This window comes from Sphaerodactylus townsendi, linkage group LG06, assembly GCF_021028975.2.
Source record: "Sphaerodactylus townsendi isolate TG3544 linkage group LG06, MPM_Stown_v2.3, whole genome shotgun sequence".
NCBI lineage: Eukaryota > Metazoa > Chordata > Lepidosauria > Squamata > Sphaerodactylidae > Sphaerodactylus > Sphaerodactylus townsendi.
Genome location: NC_059430.1, coordinates 102,558,670 through 102,586,639, shown reverse-complemented (window position 1 = coordinate 102,586,639; position 27,970 = coordinate 102,558,670). Strand labels below are relative to the sequence as shown.

The window sequence follows — 27,970 nt, the reverse complement described above, 5'->3', positions numbered from 1 at the left end:
CCGAGTACCTCTGGCGCTCTAGCAAGCAATTAGATGCCCCTGGAGTACCCCATTCGAGCCAGGAGCTGCCGGCCACGCCCCCACCCTAGAGATGAAAGGGACCACTCAGCTCGGCCCCGCCCCCCAGCACCGCTCCGCCCCTTCCTTTCCTCTTCCCGGTTCAGCAGCGCAGGGAGGTCGCTGCCCAAGCCGGCCATGGCGGTGGCGGCGCGGCAACTGCCTCTGGTGGTGATCCTGGGGGCGACGGGCACCGGCAAGTCCCGCTTGGCGCTGCAGCTCGGCTCCCGGCTCGGCGGCGAGATCATCAGCGCGGACTCCATGCAGGTAGGGCGGCTCGCGGACGAGGGGGCCTCTGAGCACGTGCAGTGGGTCAGAGTTCTCTGTGGCCCCTCTCTTACCTGGCTAGTTGCTGCCCGCTCAAGCTATTTCTAGTGTCTTTCCCAAAACTAATTGGTTTTTTTGCCCCAAGGTGCATCACTTCAGGCTTTCTTCCACTTGATCTTCTTGCCGTTCTCCTTTGGGAGTCTCTTTAGCTGTCTAAATCCTGAGTCGTTTGGTGTCCGTCATCTCAGCATTCACCCCTTGGTCACAGATCATGGCTGAAACACGGAGATGGCTCCAGCCTACAGTACAGATCCTTGGAGGGACCACCCTGCTTATTTCCTTCCATGGTAGCTGGGGGAGTAACCATTCGCAATGTATTCAATGACCATCCAGCCTCTCTTTAAAAACCTCCAAAGAAGGAGACTCCACCACACTCTGAAGCAGCATATTTCACTGTCAAACAAACCTTACAGGCTTGCTTCTCAGCCTGTTGATCTTCTAGCTGAAGAATTACCAAGCTAACATTTTACACCCTTGGTGCTTCTCGCAATGTATTCCCAACAATTAATAGGAGAAGGCTTCCCTTTTCTGATTCTTTCTACCCAAGGTTTGTTCTTCTCTGTGTTATTGACCTTAGTGCTTTCAACCAGTTTATCTAGCTGGGGGAGTAACCATTCTCTGCTTAGAATAATAGAATCATAGAATTGGAAGAGACCACAAGGGTCATCAAGTCGAACTTCTTGCCATGCAGGAATACACAGTCAGAGCACTCCTGACAGATGACCATCCAGCCTCTCTTTAAAAACCTCCAAAGAAGGAGACTCCACCACACTCTGAAGCAGCATATTTCACTGTCAAACAAACCTTACAGGCTTGCTTCTCAGCCTGTTGATCTTCTAGCTGAAGAATTACCAAGCTAACATTTTACACCCTTGGTGCTTCTCGCAATGTATTCCCAACAATTAATAGGAGAAGGCTTCCCTTTTCTGATTCTTTCTACCCAAGGTTTGTTCTTCTCTGTGTTATTGACCTTAGTGCTTTCAACCAGTTTATCTAGGGCAGGCATGAGGCAAACACAGAATTTCTTGGCTCTCCCCATATCACGCTTCCCAGACTTCTCAGCTGCAGGAAGGACACATAGAATCATAGAATAGGAAGAGACCACAAGGACCATCAAGTCCAGCCCCTTTCCGTGTAGGAATACACAATCAAACACCTTCATGCAGGGGCATTAACCCCCACTCCCCCCACAAGCAGCAACAAGTAGAATGAGAGCAGGCATGGATGACATCCACATGCCCTGTTCCCCCTCACTTTCTGCTGACTCTGCTCCTACTGCCATCCTTCACAGAAGCACCAGCACTATGGTCGTGACATGCTGCCCCCTTCCCAAGTGAACTTCAGTGCAAAGCAAGGAGGAAATGCAAAGTTTAGCTTTGCCATCTTGAAGGCAGAGTTAGCTCCACCCCCTTCTGAGGGTGGAGCACCTGCTTGGAGACTCCTCCCACAGCACTTTCATCTCTGATATGGCACAAAGGGAGTTGTGTGGAAGGTTTGCAAGCACAGTCCATTCAAAGAAGCCCCCAAGGAGGGAATAGCCTAAGAGGAGTACCTAAGGGGAGCAGCAGTGGCGTAGGAGGTTAAGAGCTCGTGTATCTAATCTGGAGGAACCGGGTTTGATTCCCATCTCTGCCGCCTGAACTGTGGAGGCTTATCTGGGGAATTCAGATTAGCTTGTGCACTCCCACACACGCCAGCTGGGTGACCTTGGGCTAGTCACAGCTTCTCGGAGCTCTGTCAGCCCCACCTACCTCACAAGGTGTTTGTTGTGAGCGGGAAGGGCAAGGAGATTGTAAGCCCCTTTGAGTCTCCTGCAGGAGAGAAAGGGGGGATATAAATCCAAACTCTTCTTCTACCAGTTGCAGTCTATGCTAGGAGCAGAAACTCTAAGCCTGCATTTCTTGGAGAAGGAGTGACATGACCCCGCAAGGCCTGTCTTTAAGACCTTGCCTGTTGCTAGAAAATGGGACAGCGCATGTTCACTTGACTATTGCAGTCAAATAGGTGCATATCTAGACACTGTCGCTTGGTATAAATGGCTGTCTTTCCAGTTTCATGCCCTGACCTGAATTGCCCAGGCTAGAAGCAGAAGAAGAGATTGGATTTATATCCCACCTTTCTCTCCTATAAGGAGACTCAAGGTGGCTTACAAGCTTCTTTCCCTTCCTCTCCCCACAACAGACACCTTGTGAGGTGGGTGAGGCTTAGAGAGTTCCGAAGAACATTGACTAGCCATGGGTCACCCAGCAGGAATGTAGGAGGGCGGAAACACATCTAGTTTGCCAGATAAGTCTCTCCACTGAGGTGGAAAAGTGGGGAATCAAACCCGCTTCTCCACATTAGAATCCACCTGCTCTTAACCACTACACCACGCTGGCTCTTGATCTCATGAGATCTCAGAAGCTTAGTAGGGTTAGCCTTGGCTAATATTTGGATGGTAAGCCACCAAGGAGTACAATGCAGAAGCGGGGAAAGGCAAACCACTTCTGTCTCTCACTTGCCTTGAAAACCACAGAGTCACCATAATTCAGCTGTGACTTGATGACACTTTCCACCACCACCAGCATACCAGCTGGTGGCAAATCTTATCTGAGTCCTTAATGGTCACCCAAAGCCTTGTCTACACAAGAAGAAGCTGGTGCAGAGTGGAAGGTTCAGTTGCAGAGGTTTTGAATGCAGTTCAGATAACCTAAGGGGGAGATCTATTGTGTGTAAGTAAAGCTCCTTCCTTTCCTCATTCCACTCATACCCCACACAATAAGTGCTGATTTTCATTTCTCTGTTTAAAATCCTTGATAGAGCTTACAGGGCAAAACGTACCTGCACCTACTGTGAATGGCAAATACATGTTTTAATAAATCAGCACAGAAGCAGCAATCTGACATGAAAGGTGGGGGGAGAGGGCAGTGAGCCCCAGTTCTGTGTGCTGTTGCAAGGAAAGCACTATTGTTCATCACTCATGGGTGCCATTCCCAGTTAATGGCACCATTTGGCCCTTTCAGCTCCATTCAGATTTGATGGGATTGGGCTAAGCCTGTGCAGGAGATTGGCGAGGCCCTGGCCCAGCAGAGTTTACAGGAGGTGTTCCCGGCCTATTTCAGCCTCTGGGCAACTTTGGAATTTTGATACAGTATAGTAGATCTTCACAGTCAATCAGATCTCCAGAGCCAATCAGAAGCTTTGATAGACAGAAACCTCACTTGGCTCCACCCATTTTCTAAAAACACTTGGTGGGCACCAGGAACAGTGTCAACAGGCATCATGGCACCCATGGGTGCTACATTGGGGATCTTTGGTGTACAGCCTCATTAAAAAGGCAAAAATGCCCCCTTCCCTCCAAAAAGGTTTACTAAGAATTTCAAAGAGTAGGCATTGTACAGCCTCAAAGGAGATGGCCTGTTGCATTTCTCCATTCTGGATGGAAGACAAATTATCCTCTCCTCAAGGTAGGTAATCTTCTCTGCAAATTGGACATGACTAAATAATGTTGTCAAAGCCCATCCCTGGAGACAAGGCCAGAACAGCACGTTCTGCAGAGTCGTACTGGGTAACTAGTGTTTTTCCCCCTTCACTTTATACTCTTCTTTTTTGATTTGGGTTTGCACCCTGGTCCTCTGAGAGTAGGGAGGACCGACAATATTAAAAGTCCCCTTACCCCTGAGTCTTGAATCCTGAAGTTACAGTGACAAACATAAAAAGGACAGAGTCCTGCTCTCCACACTGAAATCTACTTTCTGAACCAAAAGGCGGTCTTCATGAGGCACACACGAGGACAGGCTTCCTCTGGGAGCGAGCGCCAAGGCTGGAGAAGCTTTCTCTGACCCGTGCTTGTCTGCAAAGCCCTTTCAGAGCAGCTTAGCAGATGCTTTCGTAGCACCCGGCTCCTTTGTGCGAGGGCAGTGCCAGGGTCTGAAGATAAGGCAGCACTGAAGAGGTTTGTGTAGGCCAGAATGAATGATGGGGCTCGGACAAAGAGTGCGCCCGTCTGTGGAACAATGGGCCCTCTTTGGAAGAGCCATCTCCTGGGATGGGGTCTTGGCTGCTTTTGGTCACAGGGCGGGGCAAGACAACAGTTAAAGAAAGAGGAGCTTTTGCTTCCCAAAATGGCTCCTGCTTGCACAAGTGGGGTCACTTCAGTACAGTGATGGAGACACCATGTCAAATTATGTCCTCCTCCCACATTCCTGCAGGTTCATATGCAGCATCAGTAGCCACTTCTTAAGGGGCCATATCTTATGATTCAGCTTTTTAATTTGGAAAATCAGTTCTCCACTCACCCAAACAGGCGTTCCACACCTTGTCGAATCTGTAGGTACCTTTTGCAAATTTGAGAATGGTTAGCCTTCCCTCATACATACTTTTAAAATAAAATTTCAATGAAATGTCAGGTGTGGGGGCAAGGGAAATGGAGGATTTCAGTGTCAAATAATGTGGTAATTTTTGGAGCTCCTTATGGCCCAAGCTAGCCTGATCTTGTCAGATCTCAGACACTAAGCAGGGTTGGCCTTGGTTAGTACTGGGATGGGATAGCTAGTACTTGAATGTGATGTCTAGTATTTAGATGGGAGGCCACCAAGGAAGTCCAGGGTCATTATGCAGTGGCAGGCAAGGGAAAACCACTTCTGTTCATCCCTTACCTTGAAAACCCCAATGGGCTGCCATGAGCTATCTGCGACTGGACGACACTGCATACACACAATATTAATTCATTTGAATTAAATTGTGGTGCATGTTCTTATTTATTATCATCAAGTCTTAATGGAACTGATGGCGGAATCCAACTGAAGCCATTCCTGGCGAATCCCTCAGCTTTTGTTCAACAATTTTTTATTGGGGAGGGCAGTTGGTGAATGTGAAGTATTTTAAACGTAACCTATGTGTTTCCTGAGTTTACATGAGTGGGGTGTAAAACTGTCGCCCTTTGCTATCTCTTTATTAATTTTTGCTGGCTCACTCATATTGACTTTCACTTCCTGTAATGGGCATTTTCCCTCCCCTTCCTGCTGGACATTGAACTGCTGTCATAATAGAGTTGTGTCAAGAAACCACATGCCTCTTGTGGAAAATGCCATCAAATCACAGCTGACTTATGGTGATCCTTTAGGGTTCTCAAGGCAAGAGATGATCAGAGGTGGTTTGCCATTGTCTGCCTCTGCACAGTAACTCCTTTCTTCCTTGGTGGTTTCCCATCCAAGTACTAAGAAGAGAAAAAGAAGAGTTTGGATTTATACCCCACCTTTCTCTCCTGTAAGGAGATTCAAGGTGGCTTACAAGCTCCTTTCCCTTCCTCTCCCCACAACAGGCACCTTGTGAGGTAGGTGGAACTGAGAGAGTTCCAAAAAACTATGAGTAGCCCAAGGTCACCCAGCAGGAATGTAGGAGTGCGGAAACACATCTGGTTCACCAGATAAGCTTCTGCCACAGGTGGAGGAGTCGGGAATCAAACCCAGTTCTCCAGATTATAATCCACCTGCTCTTAACCACTATACCACACTGGCTCTAACCAGGTACATAGCTTCCAAAATCTAACAAGATCAGGCTAGCCTGGGCCACTCAAGTCCAGGCACATTCTCGTATCTAGGACAAATGGAGATGGCATTCAAGGCTTACCACCCACTGCCCCTCAAGCTACAGCCTGGCTTCCACTGGAAGGTATCCAGATCTGGTCAGCCAAGCATCCCGTCCCACCCTAGGCATTGGCCTTTAGAACATTTCCAAATCAGATATCCTGGGGCTGTAAGGGCAGTAACCGAGAGAGAATTAAATGTTGAAATGGAAAATAAGGAATGTGTAAGGTGAGAGAAGCAGGAGAAAAGGAAAGAGGACAAGGGTGAAAGATGACAAGAAGAACTTTGCAGGGAATGTGCTCTACATGGGGCTGTCCTTGAAGACCGCGCGAAAGCTGGCATTGGTGCAGCATGCAGCAGCTAGGCTGTTAGCTGGTACATCTGGCCAGACACACATCACACTGGTCCTTAAGGAACTGAAGTGTCTCCCAATTCACTCCCAGGCCCTACTTAAGGTGTTGACACTGACATACAGACACCCTAAATGGCTTGGGCTCTGCCTACCTGAAGGAGCACCTGTGCCTGTATGCACCTGCTTGGGCATTGAGGTCACAGGGAGAGGCACTCCTGGTGGCACCTCCCCTCATCAAGATGTAGCAGGCGGGGCATGTGAGAGGGTTTCTCTGTGATTGCCCCCAGGCTGTGGAATACTCTACCCTTGGAGATTTGCCATGTGCCATATGGTTTTAGGCACATGGTGAAGACCTTCCTTTTCACCCAGGCATTTGGAAATCCACCTCTACAGCTCCTGGGGTGGGGGTCATTTTAAGGCTATTTTTATTGTTGTTTTAATTGTTACATGTTATTTGAGATGTTTTTATTGTGGTTTTTTATTGTTTTTAACATGTGTAAGCTGTTTAGAGATGCTGGTATGAGGTGGGATAAAAATATAGAGAAATAAATGGAAGGCATGTGAAAGGGGTCAGGATGCAGATATAAATATAAAGAAATAAATGGAAGGCATGTGAAAGGGGTGAGGATGAACAAAGATCAGTCACCAAAAATCCTTTAGTGGGCACTGTGTTAGGAATTACTGCCTGTGAGCAGGGAAGGCATACATTTCTTTTTAAAATTAAGGAACTGCAGTGCAAAACAGTGGATTTGTTTCCTCACTCTTCCACATGAAACCTGCTGGATGACCTTGGGGTAATCATAGTTCTCTCCAAACTCTGTTGTGGGGAGAGGCAGGGAAGGAGTTTGTAAGCTGCTTTGAGACTCCTTACAGGAAAGAAAGGTGGGGGTGTAAATCCAAATTCTTCCTTCTTCCCTGTTAAAAGTGGGAATTTGAACCTGCGTCTCTCAGATCCTAGTCTGACATGCCACCCGGTCTACCTAAGTGTCTAGTGGAGCTCACTCTGTTGAAGTAGCTGCTGGTCTGGGTAGAGGATTTTGGTCTTTTTGCCAGGATTTCGGTACTAAGAAAATAACCCATGAACTGATTCTTGGTTTATCCCCTCTGTCAGATTAAATGATTTTGACAGGTGGGAAGAGTATCAAAATAACCCAGGGTTAGGTCCTTCTCTGCAGAATCTGGGTGTGAATGTATCTAAGAAATGCTTCCACAGATTGAACATCACAAAGCCAAGTTCTCTAGTATCTGCCCCTGCCCATTATCCTGAGTGGTTTGAACCCTCTACTTTTTTTGTGCCTGAACTGCTCACCAATTTCCCTACCTGGGTCACCGGCATCAATAGTGGCTTTACACCTAAGCCTGCTGTCTGGGGTTCTATTCTAGGGCCCGTAATCTGTTTCAAGAAGGGAAAGCTTTTCCTGAGGGAACTGGAGGCCGTTGCTCTGACCTGCCTCTCCCTTTCTTGTTCTGCTGCGCCGCTGCCAACCTGCCCAGACGTGATCCTTCACAATGTCTGTGGGAACATATTCCACAATTAATTTCTCATCTTGGCAGTACTGGCACAAATACACCCATTGGAGCTCATCTTGGGCCTAGAGTCATACGCTGTACAGCCAGGTTGTGGTCAGGCAGGGATGACCCAAAAACACTCTGTTCTTGCTCTGGATATCTATGTTCTTGGTTGTCGCTTTGTATATGTAGAGCTTAGTTTGGGGATCAGCAATCCCCAGGGCAGAATTGAGTGAGGTTCAGTTATTCTACACTTGGCATGCGAAAGAGACTCTGGAGACGGTCTGAGCTTTGGGGTGTCTCTGAGGCCGGGCCATGTTTCCTTGTTCATGTATCTTTGACTCAGCTGTGGCTTCCAGGGGATTCTACCTGTGCTTTGGTGAGTTCTGTTTGGATGTGCCCACAGAGCAACCATGAGAGTGCCTGAATGCTGAAAAGTAGGTCTTAGCAGGATTGGTTGACCCTGGGCAGGCCGTGTACCTTCGAGCACTGGGTCATTGGGGCACGTTTCACCAGTCACACACAGCGAGGTCTTACAACCGGTGTCTGGATTGTATCCAACATTGTTTCATTTCCTGCAGTACTAGGAGAAAATGTCAACAGGCAAAATTGACCAGTGTGGAAGTGGGGGTATTTAATTTTCCCCCTCATGCGGTGTGTGTCTCTGTGTGTGAAAGTGTGGAAAGTTGGAAAGGGGAAAGTTGCAAGGGGAAAGACCTCAGTTCCCCCCACACAGTTTGTCTACCCTTGCAAATAGCAGCCTTTCAAAGTACAATCTTTTTATGCACACCTTTTTGGTGGGGGAGGGGGGACTAATACATACTCACTGAGTAGTCTTTTCCTCTTTGAATGGCTAAACCTGTGTTTGAGCAGCACCACTTCAGACAGCAGAAAGAGGTTCACGTTTCTGAATTTTCTTCAGTGCAAAATAAAACCCTTTCACACAAAAAACTAGCAGCCGGAGAACAAAGACTTGTTTCCACAACACCAGTTGTTGTTGTTGTTGTTGTTGTTGTTGTTGTTGTTGTTGTTGTTGTTGTTTTTTACAGAGTCCGCATGCAGTAAGGAGTGGCTTAGCCCAAACACAGCTTTTCCCCCCTAGTGGAAATGAGACTTGTGCCATAACGTCTTTCTGTCTGCCTGTCTCAGGTATATCAAGGACTGGACATAATCACCAACAAAGCGTCCACAGAAGAGCAGGCGCTGTGCAAGCATCATATGATCAGTTTTGTGGACCCCTTGGTGACAAACTACACTGTGGTGGACTTCCGGAACAAGGCCACAGCCCTCATATCCTTTTCAGGGGAGATCCCCCCCCCCCCCGGTGTAACGTCAATGGCAGAGGCGTGACTAGGAAAATGGAGCCTGGGGCAAAATCTGAGTTTTCTGCCCCCTGGGCCCTTCTCCCCCACAGGTCTCACGGAGCAGTGCCCAGTTCTACCCTCTGGAGCCAGTGAGGTCCCCAGTTCTACTGCCCGAATCTACCTGGGTGATGGTGTCTAGGTCTATCATCCGGAACTGGTGAGGCGCCCAGGTCTACTGCCCGGAGCTGGTGAGGCACCCAAGTCTACTGCTCAGAGCCAGCAAGTGTGGCCTGGGCCTCCCCCCCCCCCCATGTGATTAGATGGTATACACCCAGGGACATGTGACACTCCATTTCCCTCTGGCAGATACGGCCCTGGTCAGTGGTATGGGGCAGAATGAAGAAGGCCTTAGATTGCAGCCAGAAGCTGCTAAGCAACATTTTCCAGGCAAGTAGTGATGGAGAAAGGAACTCTGGGGCTGGTTATAAGGGAACCAAAAATGGAAATGTGGAAACGACTTATCCTAGTAGATGTGCCAGAAATCTCTCGGTCGTCTCCCAGTTGAGCAGAGGTAGGCAGCAAGTCATCTTCCATTAGAATTCTGTAAATCAGAACTGAGATTTCTAGTCCTCAATTGTATTTTGAGGGGCAACTGGAAAGAAGAAATAAAAATGGAATTGAAAACAAATCAAAGACTATTTTTCCCCGTCCCAACTTTTGCAAACTTGTTCAACAGTTGGCTTGCATTCCGGGATAACGATCTCTGGACAGCCGCACTACAGTAAAACTCTTATTGTAGGGTGGACTGATGCCTTCTTGTATAAACACATTCAGTGCACTTTAGATCTCAGGCTTGAGGTGACGGCTGCTATTACCCCAGCAATGAAGTTTCTGCATGTATCATTTGACAATATGATTGTCAAAGGCTTTCACGGCTGGATTCAAGTGGTTGTGGTGGGTTTTCTGGACTTCGTGGCTGCGGTTTGGTGGATCCTGTTCCTAACGTTTTGCCTGCATCTGTGGCTGGCATCTTCAGAGGTGTATCACAGAGAGAAGTCTGTTACACACTGTGTCCAGTGAGAAGGGACTGTTTTAGTGGGGTATAAATTGTCATGTCCCCAGGTGGGGAATCAATCAGCAAGTTCCATCCAAACAGTGATTGGTTCTCCACCTGGGAACATGGCAATTTATACCCTACTAAAACAGTCCCTTCTCACTGGACACAGTGTGTAACAGACTTCTCTCTGTGATACATCTCTGAAGATGTCAGTCACAGATGCAGACAAAACGTTAGGAACAAGATCCACCAGACTGCGGCCACACAGCCCAGAAAACCCACCACGACCAATATGAAAATTGGCTGTCTGGCATCAGTAAGGGAAGGGAGAGGATAAGAGGTGAGGAAGGGTTATGCTAGTTGACCCCACATCTGAGTGGTGTCTTCAATTACCCCTTTGGAAAAAGAGAAGGCATTGGTTGTGTTTTTGAAAACGGAGCACAGGATTTGGAGGCTAACTCTTGGCACCTCATTTCGGTGGCCCATGGGTGTCTGGGAGGGCAGCATTTTCTCAGCCAGTGTAGGGCGATGACACACACAATCTTCACTCGCCATTCCTTAACAGTACAAATTGAAGACCTCTTTGCCCGCAAGAAGATCCCAGTTGTGGTTGGGGGGACTAATTATTATATCGAGTCTTTGCTCTGGAAGGTCCTAATTGAACCAGGGGTAAGAACTGCTTGCCTTTGTGGGAGGGAGATTGCTTGTGGGCCCGTAGGTAGCTTTAAAACTAGAGGCAGGATGTCTCATAGCCTTGGGTGCTGTGCCTGACTGGGCCATATATCCAAGATAGGGAAGAATTTCACCCAGATTCCACTGATCCTCGAGATTCTGGCCTGCTCAGTTTGCTGTGCTTGGGTCAATTCAAAAAGAGCTTTCTGAGGTACTCCCGTTTTCTGCTGAGCTGGTCTGAGATGGGGCACAGTGTGTGTGTGTGGAGATATTGATAGGTTCTCTCTGAAAGTGGCCAATTCAGTAAGAGCATTTTCTTCCCCTGCATTTTCTAATCCACACCCCAAAAAGAAACACTTCCTGGATCTCATTGATTCCTGTACCCCTTGAGATGTTCGAAGAATCCCTACAAAACTTTGCCATTCAAATGCCGCTGCTCTTGGCCTCAAAACCTTTGTTTGCCTTGTCTCTTACCCAAGCCTTCAAGCATGAACAAATCTGAGTATTAAACAAACCTTAATTGCCAGATTAACTTTTCATAATACCTTTCGGTGACTGAAGTGAAGGTGTTTTTGTTTGTGACTGAGGGCTGTTGCCAGCTTTGCCCAGTTTGTTCTTGAAAGGAACATGCTTTCTAATTACGTAGAACTCTGGACAGCCAGTGTGGTGTAATGGCTAGAGCATCAGACTGGAATCTGGGAAACTCAGGTTCGAATCCTAGCTCTGTCACAGAAGCTTGTTGGGTGACCTTGGGCCAGTTGCATCTCTTGGCTTAACCCACCTCACAGGGTTGTTGTGCAGATAAAATGGAGAAGAGGAGAATGTTGGAAGCTGCTTCAGCGGAAAACAGATTATAAACAGGGGAAACAAATAATTAATAAGCCCATTGTAGTGAGAATAGTTTGTAGGGCTTTGTGCTTAATGTGGTTCTTCATTAAAAGGAGGTGGGGATGGGGGTGGGGCGGCTTCTGTGCTTCTTCAAGTCTTAACTTTGTATTTTTGCTTTTATTTGTCAGTATTGTACACCACCCTGAGCCCTCCGGGGGAGGGCGGTATAAAAATGAAATATAAATAAATAAACAAAATAAAGACTACAAATCCCATGAGCCCCTTCCAGCATGGCCATGCTGGCAGGGGCTGATGAGAATTATAGTCCATGAACATCTGGAGAGCTGCAGGTTGCAGACCCCTGTTCTAAGAAGTAAGAGACAAGGTAGAAGCCCACCTGCAGGAACGTGTGTTATGGGTTTCTAGAGAGATGTTTCTAGAGCAGGGGTAGGGAACCTGCGGCTCTCCAGATGTTCAGGAACTACAACTCCCATCAGCCCCCACCAGCCCCTACCAATTGGCCATGCTGACAGAGGCTGATGGGAATTGTAGTTCCTGAACATCTGGAGAGCCGCAGGTTCCCTACCCCTGTTCTAGAGAGATGCAGATTTAGATATTACCCAGAAAAATCTCCCACAGGAGAAGACGAAGACTCCAGGTCCAGCAGGAGGAGCGGCCGATCGGAAAGTTGAGCTGGAGAAGTTAGATGGCGAAGAGCTCCATCGCCTCCTCAAACAGGTGGATCCCGAGATGGCAGACAGGTTGCACCCCCATGATAAGCGAAAGGTGGCCAGGTGAGTCTTCCACCTGGGAGCCCAGCTGTCAGGGAGATTCTCAGTCACTGTTCTCATCAGGGAGAGCAAGATGGACTTACAGACAGCTGGATGTGATCTAGCAAACCCCAGCATTCCTTGAGACCATAACGCAAGAGCAGCCCACTGATGAGACCACGTTGTGTTGTCTGCAGCAGTGGCCAGCTGGCCACCTCTGGGAAACTCACCAGATGGACAGGAATGCAACAACTCTTCACCAACATGTTGCTTCTAAACATGGAGGTTCTATTTAGAGTTAGGAGCTGTTACCAGATCTTTCCCTCCACAAATGCGTGCGGCCTTCTTTCCCCATCGCCATACCTGAATTTTATAGCTTAATTCCAAGTTGTGGTAACTTCCTTAATGAGGTTATGGAAGAGTGAGTGAGAGGAGCACTCTGCACGTGCACAGAGGTGTGTTCTTCTTCACAGGGGGTTTGTGAGCTCCAGTGCCTTGAAGAGAAACTGGGCCGTGTGCTGCAGCCTTGCTGATGTTTAGGGGATGCGTCTGTGATGCCCGGATTGTGCCTCCCTCTGTTTCCTTTGGATTTGCCTGGCTTAAGTTTGAAGAATGGAAAGGCTGGGAAAGGTCTCCCCTGACCTAGTTTAAGAACCTCTCCTGCAGGGCTTCGAGGGAGCTGTTCTTGCTCTTCCCCTGGAGCTGAACTGCACTCCAATGTGAAGATTCACACCCCAAGAAGCAGCAGCAGCTGCCAGATCCTGAGCTCCTGGGCTAGGCTTAGCCATCAACGGATGGTTTTTCTTCGGCTGCTGCGAGAGAAAGTCACCACACCAGCTGAGCAGCATAGTTTGGCACTGTGGGAAACAGAGCTGCAGCGCGCCCAGACTTGATGCCTGGGCCAGATTTTCCCAGCCCTGCCTTCCCCCGGGGCCAGGCGGAGAGACACATGCCTTGTTCACATGGATTGGACAAGCATTTAAGAAGAGCCTAAACCGCAGCCAAAATCTGCAGCCTCAAGACTTCTTGGGGGGAAGGTACTCCTGGAAATGGGGAGGGGGTCCTTCCTCCTGCCTTCCAAGCCAGTAGTAGAGGGCAGGTATTGGTTACGGCCTGATTTCCTTTCCAGAATGCTGGAGAATTCAGGGCATGATATGGCACCTGTACAAGTTAAGTGGGGAACCTTGGAAGAGGGCTACCCCTTGCCAGAACAGGCAGCGTTAGACTGCTTACCCGCTGATAGCCATTTCCCCATGAGTCGTTTGCAGTGACCTACACCGTTGCATTTCTTGCTTTGTGAGGATTCCTTTTTTTGAAGTGAGAAGCATTGCATAAAAAACGTACACCCCGGGAGCGCGTTGCTCTGAAACATCACAGTTTTTTTCATTCGCTGGTGCTCCCAAATGTATTACACCAATCAGGACAGTTGTCATGGCTAGCAGCTGTGAGTGCCCAACTCTTGTGTTGCCCAGAGGGAGGGTGAAAGGTGTCTGCTGCAGAGACCAGGCCAACCTTTCCGGCACCTCACCTCTCATGGCTTCAGGAGAAGTCTTTGGGAGTGCTCGGGACAATGAATGGCAAAACTGCCACGTTTGGGAGTTCTCAGCTGTTAGCAGATCCCAGGTACCCAAAGAAGAAGACATCTCAAATGCCCTGGGGGACAGCACAAACCCTTCTCTCTCTCACTGGTGCTGATTTTTCTTCCTTTAGTGCCCCTCTGCCCATAGGCAACCTTCCTTGTGTGCCAACTCATACACACACACACCCGGCAGCCCCATTTTAAAGCCTGAGAGTTTTAAGAAAAGGCTGTGTCCCTAGAATTGCCTTTCTCTGTTTATTCTTTGCAGGAGTTTACAAGTGTACGAAGAAACAGGCTTCACCCATAGCAAGTTGCTGCAGATGCAGCAGGATGAGGAGGGCGGGGGCCCATTGGGGGGCCCGCTGAAGTACCCCAACTCATGCATCTTATGGCTTTATGCAGAACAGGCAGGTAAAAACAAGGAGGGGGTGGAAACAGCTATCCTAGATCCCCAGGATTCCTCCTTGGTGCCTCCATTATTTATATACTCTCCCACCCCACCCCACCCCCAAATAGTCCCTTTCCTGGGCTTAGTGTTGGGGCTCTTTGGTTGTTTTTTTACCTTCATGATCTCTCCCAAAGTCACTGAGGAAACGCTGATATGGCTGGCTCTCTTGCAGAGGGTGTTCAAGGTGACCTGGGATATTTCAGGGCTGGAAATGAATTTCTAGATTTCAGGCCAGATAGCCACAGACGTGGTAGAAAGGACTGAAAGGGAAATTCAGGAGGCTGATCCTTCTGTTCTTTGTAGTGCATTCTGGGGCCCCCAGACACATGAATGTCCTGCCTCCTCCAGGCACAAGCGTGGCAGCATTTCCCTTTTTCCTCCAAGTGCCAGTCTGCACCCTTCTGACCAGCTTCTCGACCACCCTCTTTCTGACCTTTTCCAGTGTTGGATGAAAGGCTCGACACGCGCGTGGATGACATGTTGGCGGCTGGGCTGCTGGAGGAACTGCGAGACTTCCACCGGCGATACAACCAGGAGAAGGTGGCAGAAAGCTGGTGAGTGGGACATCCCTCCTTCTGCCACGGATAGAGATAGAGGCAAAGCTGAAACTCTGTGGTAGGCAGTGGCAGAGCTACAAGGGGACAGGGGGGCACCGTGCACCGGGCGCACGTCTGGGAGGCATGAAAAATCGCCCCCAGGCCCCTCCCCCTTCCCCCTGGCACCCCCCTTGCAGTGCCACCCCACCCCCCTTCCCACTACTAGTTCCTTTCCTTTTCCGATAACTTTTTCAGGCTGCAAAAAGGCCTGTTCACAGTGCAGGCTAAAAACGGCCTGAGGAACTACAGTTCCCAAGAGACCTTGGGGCTCACAAGGTCTCCTGGGAAGTATAGTTCCCATCAGGCCATTTTTAAGCCTGAACTGTGAATAGGCCTTTTTTTCAGTCTGAAAAAGTTCTAGGAGAAGGAAAGGAACTTAGGTAAGTGTGGGAAGGGGGGGAAGAGGGGGTGCCACAGGGGGGCCATGGGGGGTGGTGGAAAATATAGACTGCACACCGGGCGCAGTTTGGCCCAGCTACGCCTCTCGTGGTAGGTTTTGGAAAGCAGAGGGGCTCCCTATTGAATGGAGGCTCCCTGCACCAGAGAGACTCAACAGGAAGGGGGTTGGGGCTCAGTGGGAAGAGCCTCTGACTAGTATGCAGAAGGTCCTAATTTCAATCACAGGCATCTCCAGTTGAAAGGACTGGGCAGGAGATGATGTGAAAGATCTCCACTTGTGACCTTGGAGAGCAGCATCCAGTCTGATTAGACCCGTGGTGGCGAACCTTTGGCACTCCAGATGATATGAGCTACAATTCCCATCAGCCCCTGCCAGCATGGCCAATTGGCCATGCTAGCAGGGGCTGATGGGAATTGTAGTCCATAACATCTGGAGTGCCAAAGGTTCGCCACCACTGGATTAGACCATGGGTCTGCAACCTGCGACTCTCAGATGTTCATGGACTACAATCCCCATCAGCCCCATGCCGGCAGGGGCTGATGGGAATTGTAGTCCATGAACATCTGGAGAGTCGCAGGTTGCAAACCCCTGGATTAGACAGTACTGGCCTTGGTGGACCAAGGGTCTGATTCCGGATAAGGCATCTTCATGCATGTAAGGGATTATGGTTTGCTGTGGCAGCTCTTCCAACCACAACTGCCCTCCTGCATTACCCAGGCAGGACATTCCCCCTGGCCTCTCCCAATCCCAGGACCGCAGTGTTTTCTCTTCTCTCTCCTTTGCCTCTACTGTGTAGAAGTTAAGCTCTCCCGGCTGGGAGAGGAATGCTGGGAGGAGCGTCCTCTGCTTTGTTTGTATGTCTCAGAGGATGCTGTTGCAGCCACAGGGCCAGAACAAAACAAGGCCCCCTGAGCCCCATGCCCCAAAATTGTCCCTTTGGACATTGTCAGTCCAGTGGAGGAAGTAGGAGCAAGCAGCTGGGACCTGAGAACGAGGCTGTAGTGGGGGTGGCAGAGAGTGCTGAGCCACTCCCCGCCAGCGTGCTTTTTCCTTCTTTACTGAAAGGTCGCTTCTTAAACCTGCCCCGTGTTGAACTGAGCAGATGTGCCATTTGCTTGGGCTGCCTAGATGGAGGAATGTGTGCACATGCATGTTACCCGTTACCCTGACCAGCCAGCTTTGTCTTTTTCTTCAGCCAGGATTACCAGCATGGTATATTCCAGTCCATTGGGTTCAAGGAATTTCATGAATTCCTGGTCACAGAGGGCAAGTGCCCAGCAGAGCAGAGCGAACAGCTCTTAAATAAAGGTAAGAGCTGGTTTGGAGGCCGGCGAGCATGGCTCTTGGCTTTTTTATTTGATAGCAAGAGAGGAAATGAGTGGGATTTGTAGCCTAAAATCCTCCAGAGCTTTTTGCAGATCTGCAGGAGAAGACCTCCTGGCATAATAAATCAGCTGGAATCTACGCTGTAAATTCTGCTCTAGCATTTTTGCTGAGAATACTTTTCCTGCACAAATCCCCTTCAAAAACTTTCTCAGAACATAGTCTGGCTTCTCTTTCAAGTTGCCAGCCCTCACGGAGTGCACCCAGGGTCTTTTCCTGCTTTGGTGCAGGTGTCATGCAGTAATGCAGGAGAGCAGTGGCGTAGTGGTTAAGAGCAGGTGCACTCTAATCTGGAGAACCGGGTTTGATTCCCCGCTCTGCCACTTATGCTGTGGAGGCTTATCTGGTGAACCAGATTATCTTGTGCACTCCAGTGCCTGCCAGCTGGGTGACCTTGGGCTAGTCACAGTTCTTAGGAGCTCTCTCAGCCCTACTCACAGGGTGTTTGTGGGGGGGGGGGAAGGAGATTGTAAGCCCCTTTGAGTCCCCTTACAGGAGAGGAAGGGGGATATAAATCCAAACTCTTCATCTCTTCTTCTTCTAGATGTTCTCTGGGTTCAGTACTAACGTATCCTGTTGTGTACCCCCCCCCCCGCATCCAGGAATTGAGGCTCTGAAGTTGGTGACCAGGCGATATGCCCGCAAACAGAACAAATGGGTCAAGAACCGCTTCTTAAAACGTGAGTCATTCCATGATTTTGCATCCCTTTGGCAGAAAGAGAAGTGGGGAAGCACCTTTCTTTCTCCTGCTCCGCTTGTAGAAGAGGGCCATTCTCTTTGTTCGCTCCACTTTCTTGTCTCCTGTATGTTTTTTCAGTGCTGTTCAAGCCAGAGCACACTTGGACTTTGTTCCAGAACCTGCTTTCTGCCAGAACTCACTTCTCACAGGAGCTGTTAATAAAGATTGGCCCTGATCTGGATAGCCCAAGTTAACCTGATCTGATCTTGGGAACTGACCAGGGTCAGCCCTGGTTAATACTTGAATAGGAGACCACCAAGGAATACCAGCGTCACGAAGCAGAGGCAGGCAATGGCAAACCATCTCTGAATGACTCTTGCTTTGAAAACCATCCGGTCACCATAAGCCAACTGCCAACTTGGCAGCACTTTCTACCACCAATAAAAGCGCCTTTGAGCACATGCAAAGTGCCCTTCCCTCCCTTGCTGAGTCACAGCTACCCTCCTGGGCAGAGGGTGTGGCTTGCAGAAAGGTTTAGGCCCCCAAGTCTAACCATGAATCTGTGATCTTGGATCATTGTGATATTCAGCTCTCCATTTCCCTTTCGGGGCATGGCCACTGACCGCCTGTCAACATGGGAGACCAGAAAGCACTTTGTGCATGCTCCGATTCTGCAGGAGAAAGTGCAGGGTGTGGCACTGGAACACAGGATTCAGCTTTGACCAGAATATGGCTGCGTTTTAGTGCAGAGGCTTCCCCTCCCCGAATAAACTATTTCCTCGGCCTGCTGAGCCCAGTTCCTGCTCTCCTGTGAACCAGACAGCTCCCCCCACCCCCCCCTCGGCTCCTTCCTTTCCCCCAAGCCAGAGCGAAAGGCCCAGTTGACAGCTGCCCTTCCAGATCTGATCAGCTCTCGCTTGGCTCACTGCTCAGACCCTGGCTGGGAGCCAGCAGGACTTCCCTGGCTTACTCCAGTCCTGGAGCGGAGCCAGGGCTGGCAGCTGAGAGCCCAGCACTTGCTGAAAGGTTCCTGGTGGGGTCAGGAGAAGGGCGGGGGAAGCTGCGCAGAAACTTGAGGAGGGAAGAGAGTCGGGGAGGGGGAGTTGGAAGGAGTGGAGAGCCTTTTCGCAGGCCGGCTGTATGGCACCTTTCGCCGAGCAGCCAACAGGTGCGCCTCGGGTTGGGTTTTTGTGGTCTCGGTGATAATCGGCATCACCTGCTCAGAGGCTGGCACCCAGCTCCTGTTGGGAGGCCTTTTGTCCTAACTGCTGTTGAAGTTGGGTCAGGCAACTGGCAGGTGAAGGCAGCACTTGGCACAGGGTAGCCAGAGGGAAATGCAAAGGAGCTGCTGGGGCTTGGTGGGATTGGGTGTTCCAGCTCCTGCAGACCTATCCCATGGGCCCTGTCTCCCCTTCACTTCCAGTGTAGCCTTTGGCAAGCTGATTCCAACCCCGCCTTTGGGAAACACTATCCGAGTGTCCAGATCTTAGTTTCTAGAAGATCAACCCACCCTCCTGTGCATTGTTTTAAACAGAGAGTTCAGATGTGCCATTCTGAGGTGGTCCTGCTTTTGGGGAATGACTGCTCCCTTGCAAGGAGGCTTTACTGTTCTCTGACCTGTCCCTGCATTGAGGTCGCCACCCACCCACCTGAGTTAGCAAAGCTGCTGCTGTTCGTTTTCCAAGGCTAAGTTTGCCCTGTTGTGGATGGCTTAAGCTAGCGACCCAATCATAGATCTCAGAAGCTAAGCAGAATTGGCCCTGGTTACTATTTGGATGGGAGGCCAGCAGTGAAATTTGGGATTGCTGCATAGAGGCAGGCAATGGCAAGCCATCTTTGTGTGTTTCTTGCTGTGAACACCCCATGGGGTCATCATACATTGAAAGCCACTCGATGGCACTTTCCACCAAAACCAGGCTGAGTGAGGGGCCGGGTGACCATCTCTGTCTCCCTCTCCCTCGGCCACTCCTTACTTCTCGAAAGTGTTCATAAGTTGGACTGGGTCTCAGAAGAGTGGACCATCGTGGAAAAAACTCCTCATAGCCATGCTGTGCTTCCTCCACGGAAGAATGCAGATTTGGGCCCCTGCTGACCCTCAGTGTTTTTTTCTCTGTACAGGCCCCGGACCCAACGCTCCTCTTGTCTACGGCTTGGAAGTCTCTGATCTCTCTCAGTGGGAGGAGAAAGTGCTGGAACCTGCCATCCAGATTGTGGACAGCTTTCTCCAGGTAACAAAGAGGCAGCTGGATTTGAAGCGAGGAAGGAAAATGGGGGTGTGGCATTTCCCAGGCCAACGCATGACTGGGAGCATTGGGAACTTGCATCTGGGGCATTTGGGAAGCTGATGGGAATAGAAGGGCAGCTTTATGGAGCTGGGGGTAGCCCAAGGTCACCCAGCAGGAATGTAGGAGTGTGGAAACACATCTAGTTCACCAGATCAACCTCTGCCACTCAGGTGGAGGAATGGGGAATCAAACCCGGTTCTCCAGATTAGAATCCACCTCCTCTTAACCACTACACTGTGCCGACAGCCTCAGAACTATTGGAGTTGGGTTACAGACAGGAGCTAGATCAGTTTTATGGGAGAGACGGTAGTCTGGGAAACAGTTGAGTGTGCAACACTCATGCTCATCAAGTGATGACACTGGGTGGCCAACAGGGATTATGTGGTGTGTGCAAATGTGTACCTGAGGACGCAACAGGTCTCACCTTACAGAAACGTATGACTCTTTCAGGGACTCCTTCTCTCCTCACACACGCATACACACCCTGCTGATATGACTGGTATTTTGCTAGCATTACTTTTACCACTAATTGAGAGCATGATTTGAATCCAGTAGCATCTTCAAGACCAACAAGATTTCCAAGGTATAATCTTTTACGAGTCAAAGCTGTTTTCATCAGGTACAAGGCTCAAGAGAGCTTTGACTCTCATAATCTTACACCTTGGAAAACTTGGTGCTCTTGAAGGTGCCATTGGACTCGAATCTTTTCTACCGGAGACCAACATGGCTACCCACCTGAATTCTTCACTACTGATGGATCCCCACAACTATTTATTTGTTTATACACATTTATGCTTTTGTTCCCCCTGAGGGACCCAAACAGCTTAGAGAAGTTTCCAAACTAAACAAATGCATCCTAGGAGGGCTCTGGTTCACCAGGCTAGTTTATCAGTAGTGCTGCCCCCCAACCCATGCTGAAAGCCATAATCTGTTTGTTTTGGGGCCTTCCTCGGGTACTCTGGAAGCCCATTCCAAAAATCAGAAGCAGACATTGAGAAAGTCCATGCAAAGACTGTGCTCGCTGCATTGAACAGAGAGAACTGATCTGATGGTCGGAACTGCCATAGTGACATACAGGGGTGGAGACGGTCCCGCAGATATGAGGGGCATGAAAGGCTTTTAAACACATTAAACTGGAATCAGAAAAAAATCACTAGCCAGTGTCATGACCTTAAAGATGGACTTCTTTGTTCAAAATTCTTAACATCCTTCAACATTACAGCTACTTCCGTATGCAGTGGTTGTAGCTTTTGTGTTGTCTTCAAGGGCAGCTGTGTGTAGATCGTATTACAGTAGCCCTGTCTTGAGGCTACCCTAGCTAGGCTAGACTTAGCAAGATTTGTCTAAGGCAGTTTTCCACCATGCTTGTCTCCTTTTCCATCAGAACCCAAGTTCCTAACCATCTGAGACTGATAAAGCAGCATAATTCCTTCCACCATCTCAGTCTTTCCAGCCAGAATCATTTCCAGCCAGAATCATCTCTTATCAGGATTCAGCATGTGCTTCTTCAGTCCCTTGATCGCAGCATCCAGACACTGTCCTGACACAGAGACGGCTGCTTCTAGAGGCTTGTTCAATGTGATGCATAGCTGAGCATCATCAGTGTGATTGCTGAGCTGGAGGCACTGCTGGTAGGCCAGATGGAGCTTAGGGAAAAAATTCCCCACCAGCAAGAGTGATTCAGAGAAGGTGAGGAATGCCAAAGCAATCCTAGTCTGAAGTTGTCTGTTTTTGCTCCTTCCCAAGGGGTGGCCGTCGCCAGTAGAGCCCATCAAGATGGAGCTTGAGCCTGAAGAGAACAAGCGGAGAAGCCACGAGTGCGAGGTGTGCAACAAAATCATTATTGGGGACCGAGAATGGAAAGGTGAGGTTGCAGTTGGGGGAGTGAAAAAGCCCAATTTGCACAGGCTGCTAGAAGCTGGGGGGGGGGGGGGGGGGGGAAGCCCACTGTACAAGGGTGTCTCAAACAAAACTGTCACTCAAATTGGAACCACGAGGTTATTGTTAACAACTGAAATATAGAAGCAGTCACTGGGCATGGTCAAAAGTAAGCACAGTCATAAGCAGCTATCTGTTGTTTTTTCCTCCTTTCCTACCATACTGCTCCACCTTCCAGCATGATGTAGCAGAAAAATCTTTCCTCTTCCTGGCCAAAGGAGCCAGGAGATGGGTTTGGTTTCTGTGGGTGCCCTGCTTGCTTTCTTTCTGAACACAGTCTGCAAGAGTCTAATAGTTTAGGAGACATATGGCCAGGGAGGTGTCTACTGTGTGCTTAGAACAGCTGGGCGCTGACCAGATACTGCCAAATCTAGTCCGGCGTCTCTTGCCTGCTCTGTAAAAACACTCCATAAAACCATCCCTTTATGAATCTAGTAAAAGGGGAGCTTGGTTTGGAAAGTTTGCTCTTTGCTGTCCTTTCAACCCCGACGTTTTTTTGGTTTGCAAGTAACATCGTAAAATGTGTAACACACAATCACGCAACATGTGATTGGTGTTTGGAATATGCTGCCACAGGGGGTGGTGATGGCCACTAACCTGGATAGCTTTAAAAAGGGCTTGGACAGATTTATGGAGGAGAAGTCAATCTATGGCTACCAGTCTTGATCCTCCTTGATCTCAGATTGCAAATGCCTTAGCAGACCAGGGGCTCAGGAGCAGCAGCAGCAGCAGGCCATTGCTTTCACATCCGGCATGTGAGCTCCCAAAGGCACCTGATGGGCCACTGCGAGTAGCAGAGTGCTGGACTGGATGAACTCTGGTCTGATCCAGCAGGCTCTTTCTTATGAGCTCATGAGTGGCATTTGGGCCTGATTTACTAATGAGGCACAATGTGGTGTTCAGGTTTTGAAGTGGTAGAATGGGATGCATTGCTTCAAACTTTAGGTCTCTGCAACCCAACCTGAGCTCCTGTTTGGCTATATTTTCGAATGACCAGTGCTACCCTTAAAAAACACCTCTTTGCTGATTGAAAACTAGCACTCAGGCATTCGGCTGGGCTAGAACCCTTTCGCCTCATGTGCTGGATTTTTCCTTGCATCAGTTTTTTTTACATGGACAGCATTCTAAACTAGTACCATCCACTCCCTCCTTGGGACTCTCCTAACTCATATTCCTGTTTGTGTAAAGTAGCTAAAAGGCAGAGGTTCCACTTCGGACTGCAGAGGAATGGTGCTTGAATGTTGGGTTCTGCAGTACAAACTACCTCCCAGTGAAAAACTGGTATATCAGTGAATAGGTGTTGATATTGATATGCTGGGTGAAATTTTGTGGGAAACTGAGAAATGTGTAGTACCTGCTTTTTTTCCTCAAACCTAAACTTATTGCACTGCTTTAAAATGTATCACATGTAACTTTGTTAGCATGTTAAAAATGTGCTGTTCAGCATATTCATAAAACTGAAAAGAGTAAATGCCTCAGTTTTTGACAGAATTGAAGATGCCTAGTCATTACTCTGAATACTAATTTTTTTTCTCGCATGAAAAAAACATACATACGCGCCAACAACAACAGCAAGGAAAAAACAAGTTAAAACATAACAAAATACAACCCATTACACACCCAAAATGACTCCCAGCTCTCTCATCTTTGATTGAAAGTTAAATCTATATTCATGCATATAATTAAAAAAATAGTTCAGGGTTTGTTTGTTTTTTTGTTTTGCTTATATTCTAATACATTCTGCTGTTTTCTTTTAGATTTCAAACCCTGCTAGTGTTTCTCTGTTTGAATAGGTTTTCAAAAGGTATTCCATAAAAGGTTTCCAGTTTTCTAAAAAGTTGTTCTTATTACTGTCCTGAAGATATCTACTCAGTACTGAGAGAGAGAACTGCAAATTGCTGCTACTGAGGCAACTAACCTCGTGAATCTTAGTTTCCATCTGGAAAGTAGGAAAGAATAATGGAAGTTTTGGTTTCTAAAAGAAAGTCTATTATTTGGGCTCGGAAGCCATCTTCAACACTGCAAACATGTGGGACGTTGTCACCGGACAGTATGTCACATAAATTATGGGCAGAATTAGTCACATTTAAACAAGTTTGTCTTTGAAAATACATTGTTTGTATCTACACAGGAAGTATCGTTATCTTCAAACTTAGATAGCATTTTGAGTTAATGGTCTTAAAGTGTGTCATTCATTCCAAAAGAAAAAAAAAATCATAGGAGGGTTTTTTGAGGGGGGGCAAATCCCTACTCTGGCAAAGAAGCTTACTTGGTGATCTTGGGCCAGTCACGCACACTCAGCCTTGCCTACCTGGCACATTTGTTGTGAGGATAAAATGAAAGAGAAGAGAACAACGTATGACTGTTTGGGTGCCCCTAACAGAGGAAGGCAGGATATACATTAAGTAAATAAATAAATACCCTTCAACATTCCCCCAATTTCCAGTTTTTGCATTGGGGTGGACAGATGTCCATCAGGAGTGGATCTTCTCATGTCTATAAACAGGAAGTTCTAGCTGAATCTTCTTTACATGGTAGAGTTCTACTGCTACTGCGTTTTCCCCAAAATAAGATAGTTTTATATTAATTTTGCTCCAAAAGATGCGTTAGGGCTTATTTTCAGGGGATGTCTTATTTTCCCCCCCATGATTTTGTGCCCCCCACATGACCAGATCAGCTGCGCCTGGAAATCTGTAATTAGGGCTTATTTTGGAGTAGGGCTTATATTTCAGGTATCCTCCAAAAATCCTGAAAAATCATGCTAGGGCTTATTTTCAGGGTAGGTCCTATTTTCGGGGAAACGGTACCTGATGAGAGCCAGTTGTTAGATCCAGGTTCTAGTCCTTGCTATGCCACAGAAACTCTCTGGTTGACCTGGGCCAGGCAGTCATTCTATTGCAGTATGTAGCCTTACCTTGCAAGGTTCTTGTGGAGGACGTGTACCACCTCAGTCAGTCAATATATCAGCTACTCTGAGCTCCTTGGAGGATAAAAAAATTACTTAATACTTGGAGGGAATGTTTTTTTTTCAAGTATCAGAGAGCCTCATATGTATTCCTTTCTGCTGGCTGACGGGGTGTACTCCATCCTCAATCCACTGCATATGTAGATCAGGACACAGGGCTGACTTTTCTTTGCTGGATAGTGCCTAAGATAGCCACACAGTCAGAGCTTTGAATAAATGGAAGTGTTCAGCATGCGCAGGGAATGAAATTGCACAGATTATTTGCACAGCTTAAAGTTCAGAGAATAGTAGTTTCATTATTCTATTTTTTAATTTCCCTTTAAAGCTCCAGCCTCTACTCGGGTGTATGCCATGTGTTTCATACATATTAGTTAGAAAAATGGTGTTATGTATCCAGCTGTTTCTGAATCAGTCTCCTGAATGGTTCTATGTGTTATCTGTGTCAACAGCTCACGTAAAATCGAAGTCGCACCTTTTCCATCTGAGGAAGTCACAGAAGTTGCACTCTGGCGCCCATTCGGCAAAGGTCCAGAGCAGTGACACAGAGACTACCAGAACATGCACGGAAGCATCATCAGGGAACTTGGGAGCCTGCAAAACGTAGCCCAGCCATTGGTGGGAATTCAGAGACCGGGCAGCTATCCTCAAAGGCTAGATTTGGGCAGGATTCCATCTGTGCCATGCAAAGCAAATGGATCCAGGGAGAAGGAACCCACCTATCTGGGACCTCTAATACACCAAGGTGTTTTGCCTCCAGCCTGGAACTGTCTGGAAAGAATCGAGCTAATGCTGGTTTGAACACGTTGGTGCCAGTTTGTCTTTCTAACTTGCATTGTGAAGATGATCATCAATTACATTTTTGTATTGCAAAGCTGTTAGCAGTGTCTTTGGACTCTGAGACCACTGTGTCTCTTAGGGCCAGGGGGAAGCCAAGACAACCTTCCTGGGACACACAGACAGAGATCATGAGAGGAAGGCGAACACCCACTCACCACAATGATGTGGGGCATGAGCTCTCCATTACCGCCCCACATCGTCTGTTTTGTAAGCCTCTGTTTCTGACAGATGGGCAAATAGTGGCTCAGGGGGGCAAATTCAGCATGCAGGAGCTTTTCTTCTGCCCCTCAAGCTGCTCAAGAGCTTGTTGGGGCATCCACCCATCAGGAAACAGCAGCATTGCTTGGAAGACCAAATAATAGTTCAGTAGCTCGAGGGCTGCTGCATCTCTGCCCACTTTCAGGGGCTCCAAGTTAGATGACTGCTGGAAACAGAAAGAGCTAGTCTTCGACTTGGAGACCTTAGAAGTAAGGGGGGACTCAAATGTGGCTCTTGGGCCAAAAGGTTTGCCCACTCCTGCCATGATGTCTCATTTCTCTGTCATTCTTGGATTGTCTTGTAAGGCAAAACTGAGATACAATCGCAGTAAAATGCAACTTTGAAGTGGTTTTGTTTGTGTTTCAGATGGCTAGCTGCCTGACACTGGACTCTGGACTAGAGAATGCCCACGGTGTTGTAATCTGCAAGGGTGGAAGTCGAGAAGGCTTGAGTGTCAAAGCTATCTAGAGTGAAAAGGGGACAGACTTCTCTGTTAGGATGAAGGGCCATAGCTGGCCCTACTCCAAAACCAGGTAGTGGTCCCCATGAAGGGAAGCTAGTCTAGTGGCTGGGAACACTGTGCATTTACAATAATCCAGGGAAGGTTTTTGCTGGGAGGTTGCATTTTTCCAAAATATTTTCTAGAATATTTCTATCCTGCTTTTTGTTTTTATGGAATTCACCCAGAAGTTCTGCTCAAACTTCATAGAAAACAAACTGGAATAGGGATAATTTTGAAATGGTTCCTGTTCCTGTTGATAACAAGTGGAATGGAAAGTTGGAATTGGGGAGAGCAGTTGCTGTTTGATTTTGGGGTCACCATCTTCGTTTTTTTCTACTCTTGGTGCTCTATCCTCAAAGGGTAGGCTGCGTTATCTGACATCAGTAGATGGGGCAGGCTCTCATGCTTTTATATGTATCCAGTTTTTTTGGGGGGGGGGGTCTTCTGACATCTTGGAGGAGCCATTGGCAGTGAACTTGTAACCCGGGTCACTTTTTAGACTCGGGTCAAGGTAGCCTCACACCCCCTCTTTTTAGGCAACATGGCCTTAAGAAGTAAAATATCTCTGAGCATGTTCAAGGTGTGTCTCCCTTACTCTTGAACAGACAGCAACCTGTTCCACACTTAGAATTTAGAAGCAGGCTCTTTGCCCTAGGCTGGCAAAGCTTCACAATGCCCCAATAGTCTTGTAGGTTTTTAAATTATGGCTGATATTCTTTTATACCCCCCATATTTTTGTTGCTTAACAGTCAAAACTTTCCCCCTGTTTTGTTTGAAAGCAGGAGATGTGCCCTGTATTCTTTAAATGGGCAGCCAGCAGCACAGCCACTACAGCCTAAAGTAACGGTTAGTCTGCTGGTCTGGAAGTTGGGACCGCTGGGTTTGAATGTTTGCTCTGCCTCAGGGGCTTGCCAGCCGGCCTTTGGCTCATCACAACATTTCTACCTCTCAAGGCTACGGTTGGGAAGATGATATGGAGGAAATAAGAATTTTGTGATAAATCCCTTTGGGTTATCTACAAGGGAGAAAAGTAGGAAATAAAGACAAAATAAGTACAGGTTGCCCCGCTGCTCTCTCACATCCTTGTGACGTGAATCGCAGGGTTGTCTCTAAATTGGAACCGTTTGGCTTTCTCTTCACACTCACCCCACCCCCCGCAACCTCCTCCTTTTCATTGACATAGGATGTTGTGTTAGTCCAGCTGGGATTTCACAAGAATCAGCCTGGAAGCATAAGCCCCCATAGCTCAACATGGAACCTCCACATTCAGAAGCAGTCTACCTTGACTGGGTGGGACAAAATAACAGCCTCCATTGTACCCTACACGCCCAGCTTGTTTGGCTGCCCAGGAAACCCATTTTTCACATTGCTAGTGCAAAAGCAACCCGCTGGCTAGACCTAGCTACTTGTGGGCTTCTTGGGGTCTTTGAGGGAACCGGATGAGGTAGATCTCTTTGGCAGCAAGCAGTTGGCAGGGTCTGAGTCTCTGCGCCTCCTGGAAGCGCTAGGGTGAGATCATTGTGGACTCCTGCCTCTTCAAGCTCGAAACATGGGTTGTTCAATTCTCTAGCACTTCACTCATTTGTCAGATTCAGGGCATGGCGTATTGTGGGGTTTGCGGTGGGGGGGAAGACTAGGAATGCCACTTAGCTCCATC

At 48.2% G+C, this 27,970-nt stretch overlaps 1 protein-coding gene across 2 annotated transcripts; it reads left to right on the top strand.

The window, feature by feature from the left end:
* Positions 1-160: 160 nt before the first annotated feature.
* On the top strand, positions 161-26,156 carry TRIT1 (tRNA isopentenyltransferase 1). Of its 2 annotated transcripts, none has more exons than XM_048500925.1 (11): positions 161-324; positions 8,962-9,102; positions 10,744-10,842; positions 12,313-12,467; positions 14,291-14,433; positions 14,913-15,024; positions 16,662-16,774; positions 17,452-17,529; positions 19,647-19,756; positions 21,560-21,677; positions 25,166-26,156. In XM_048500925.1, the coding sequence occupies exons 1-11, from the start codon at positions 196-198 to the stop codon at positions 25,318-25,320; spliced, it is 1,353 nt and encodes a 450-aa protein (XP_048356882.1). In that variant the 5' UTR covers positions 161-195; the 3' UTR covers positions 25,321-26,156. The 2 variants fall into 2 exon arrangements, with proteins under 2 accessions (XP_048356882.1, XP_048356883.1); XM_048500926.1 differs by lacking the exon at positions 161-324 and adding an exon at positions 1,093-1,329.
* Positions 26,157-27,970: the final 1,814 nt, after the last annotated feature.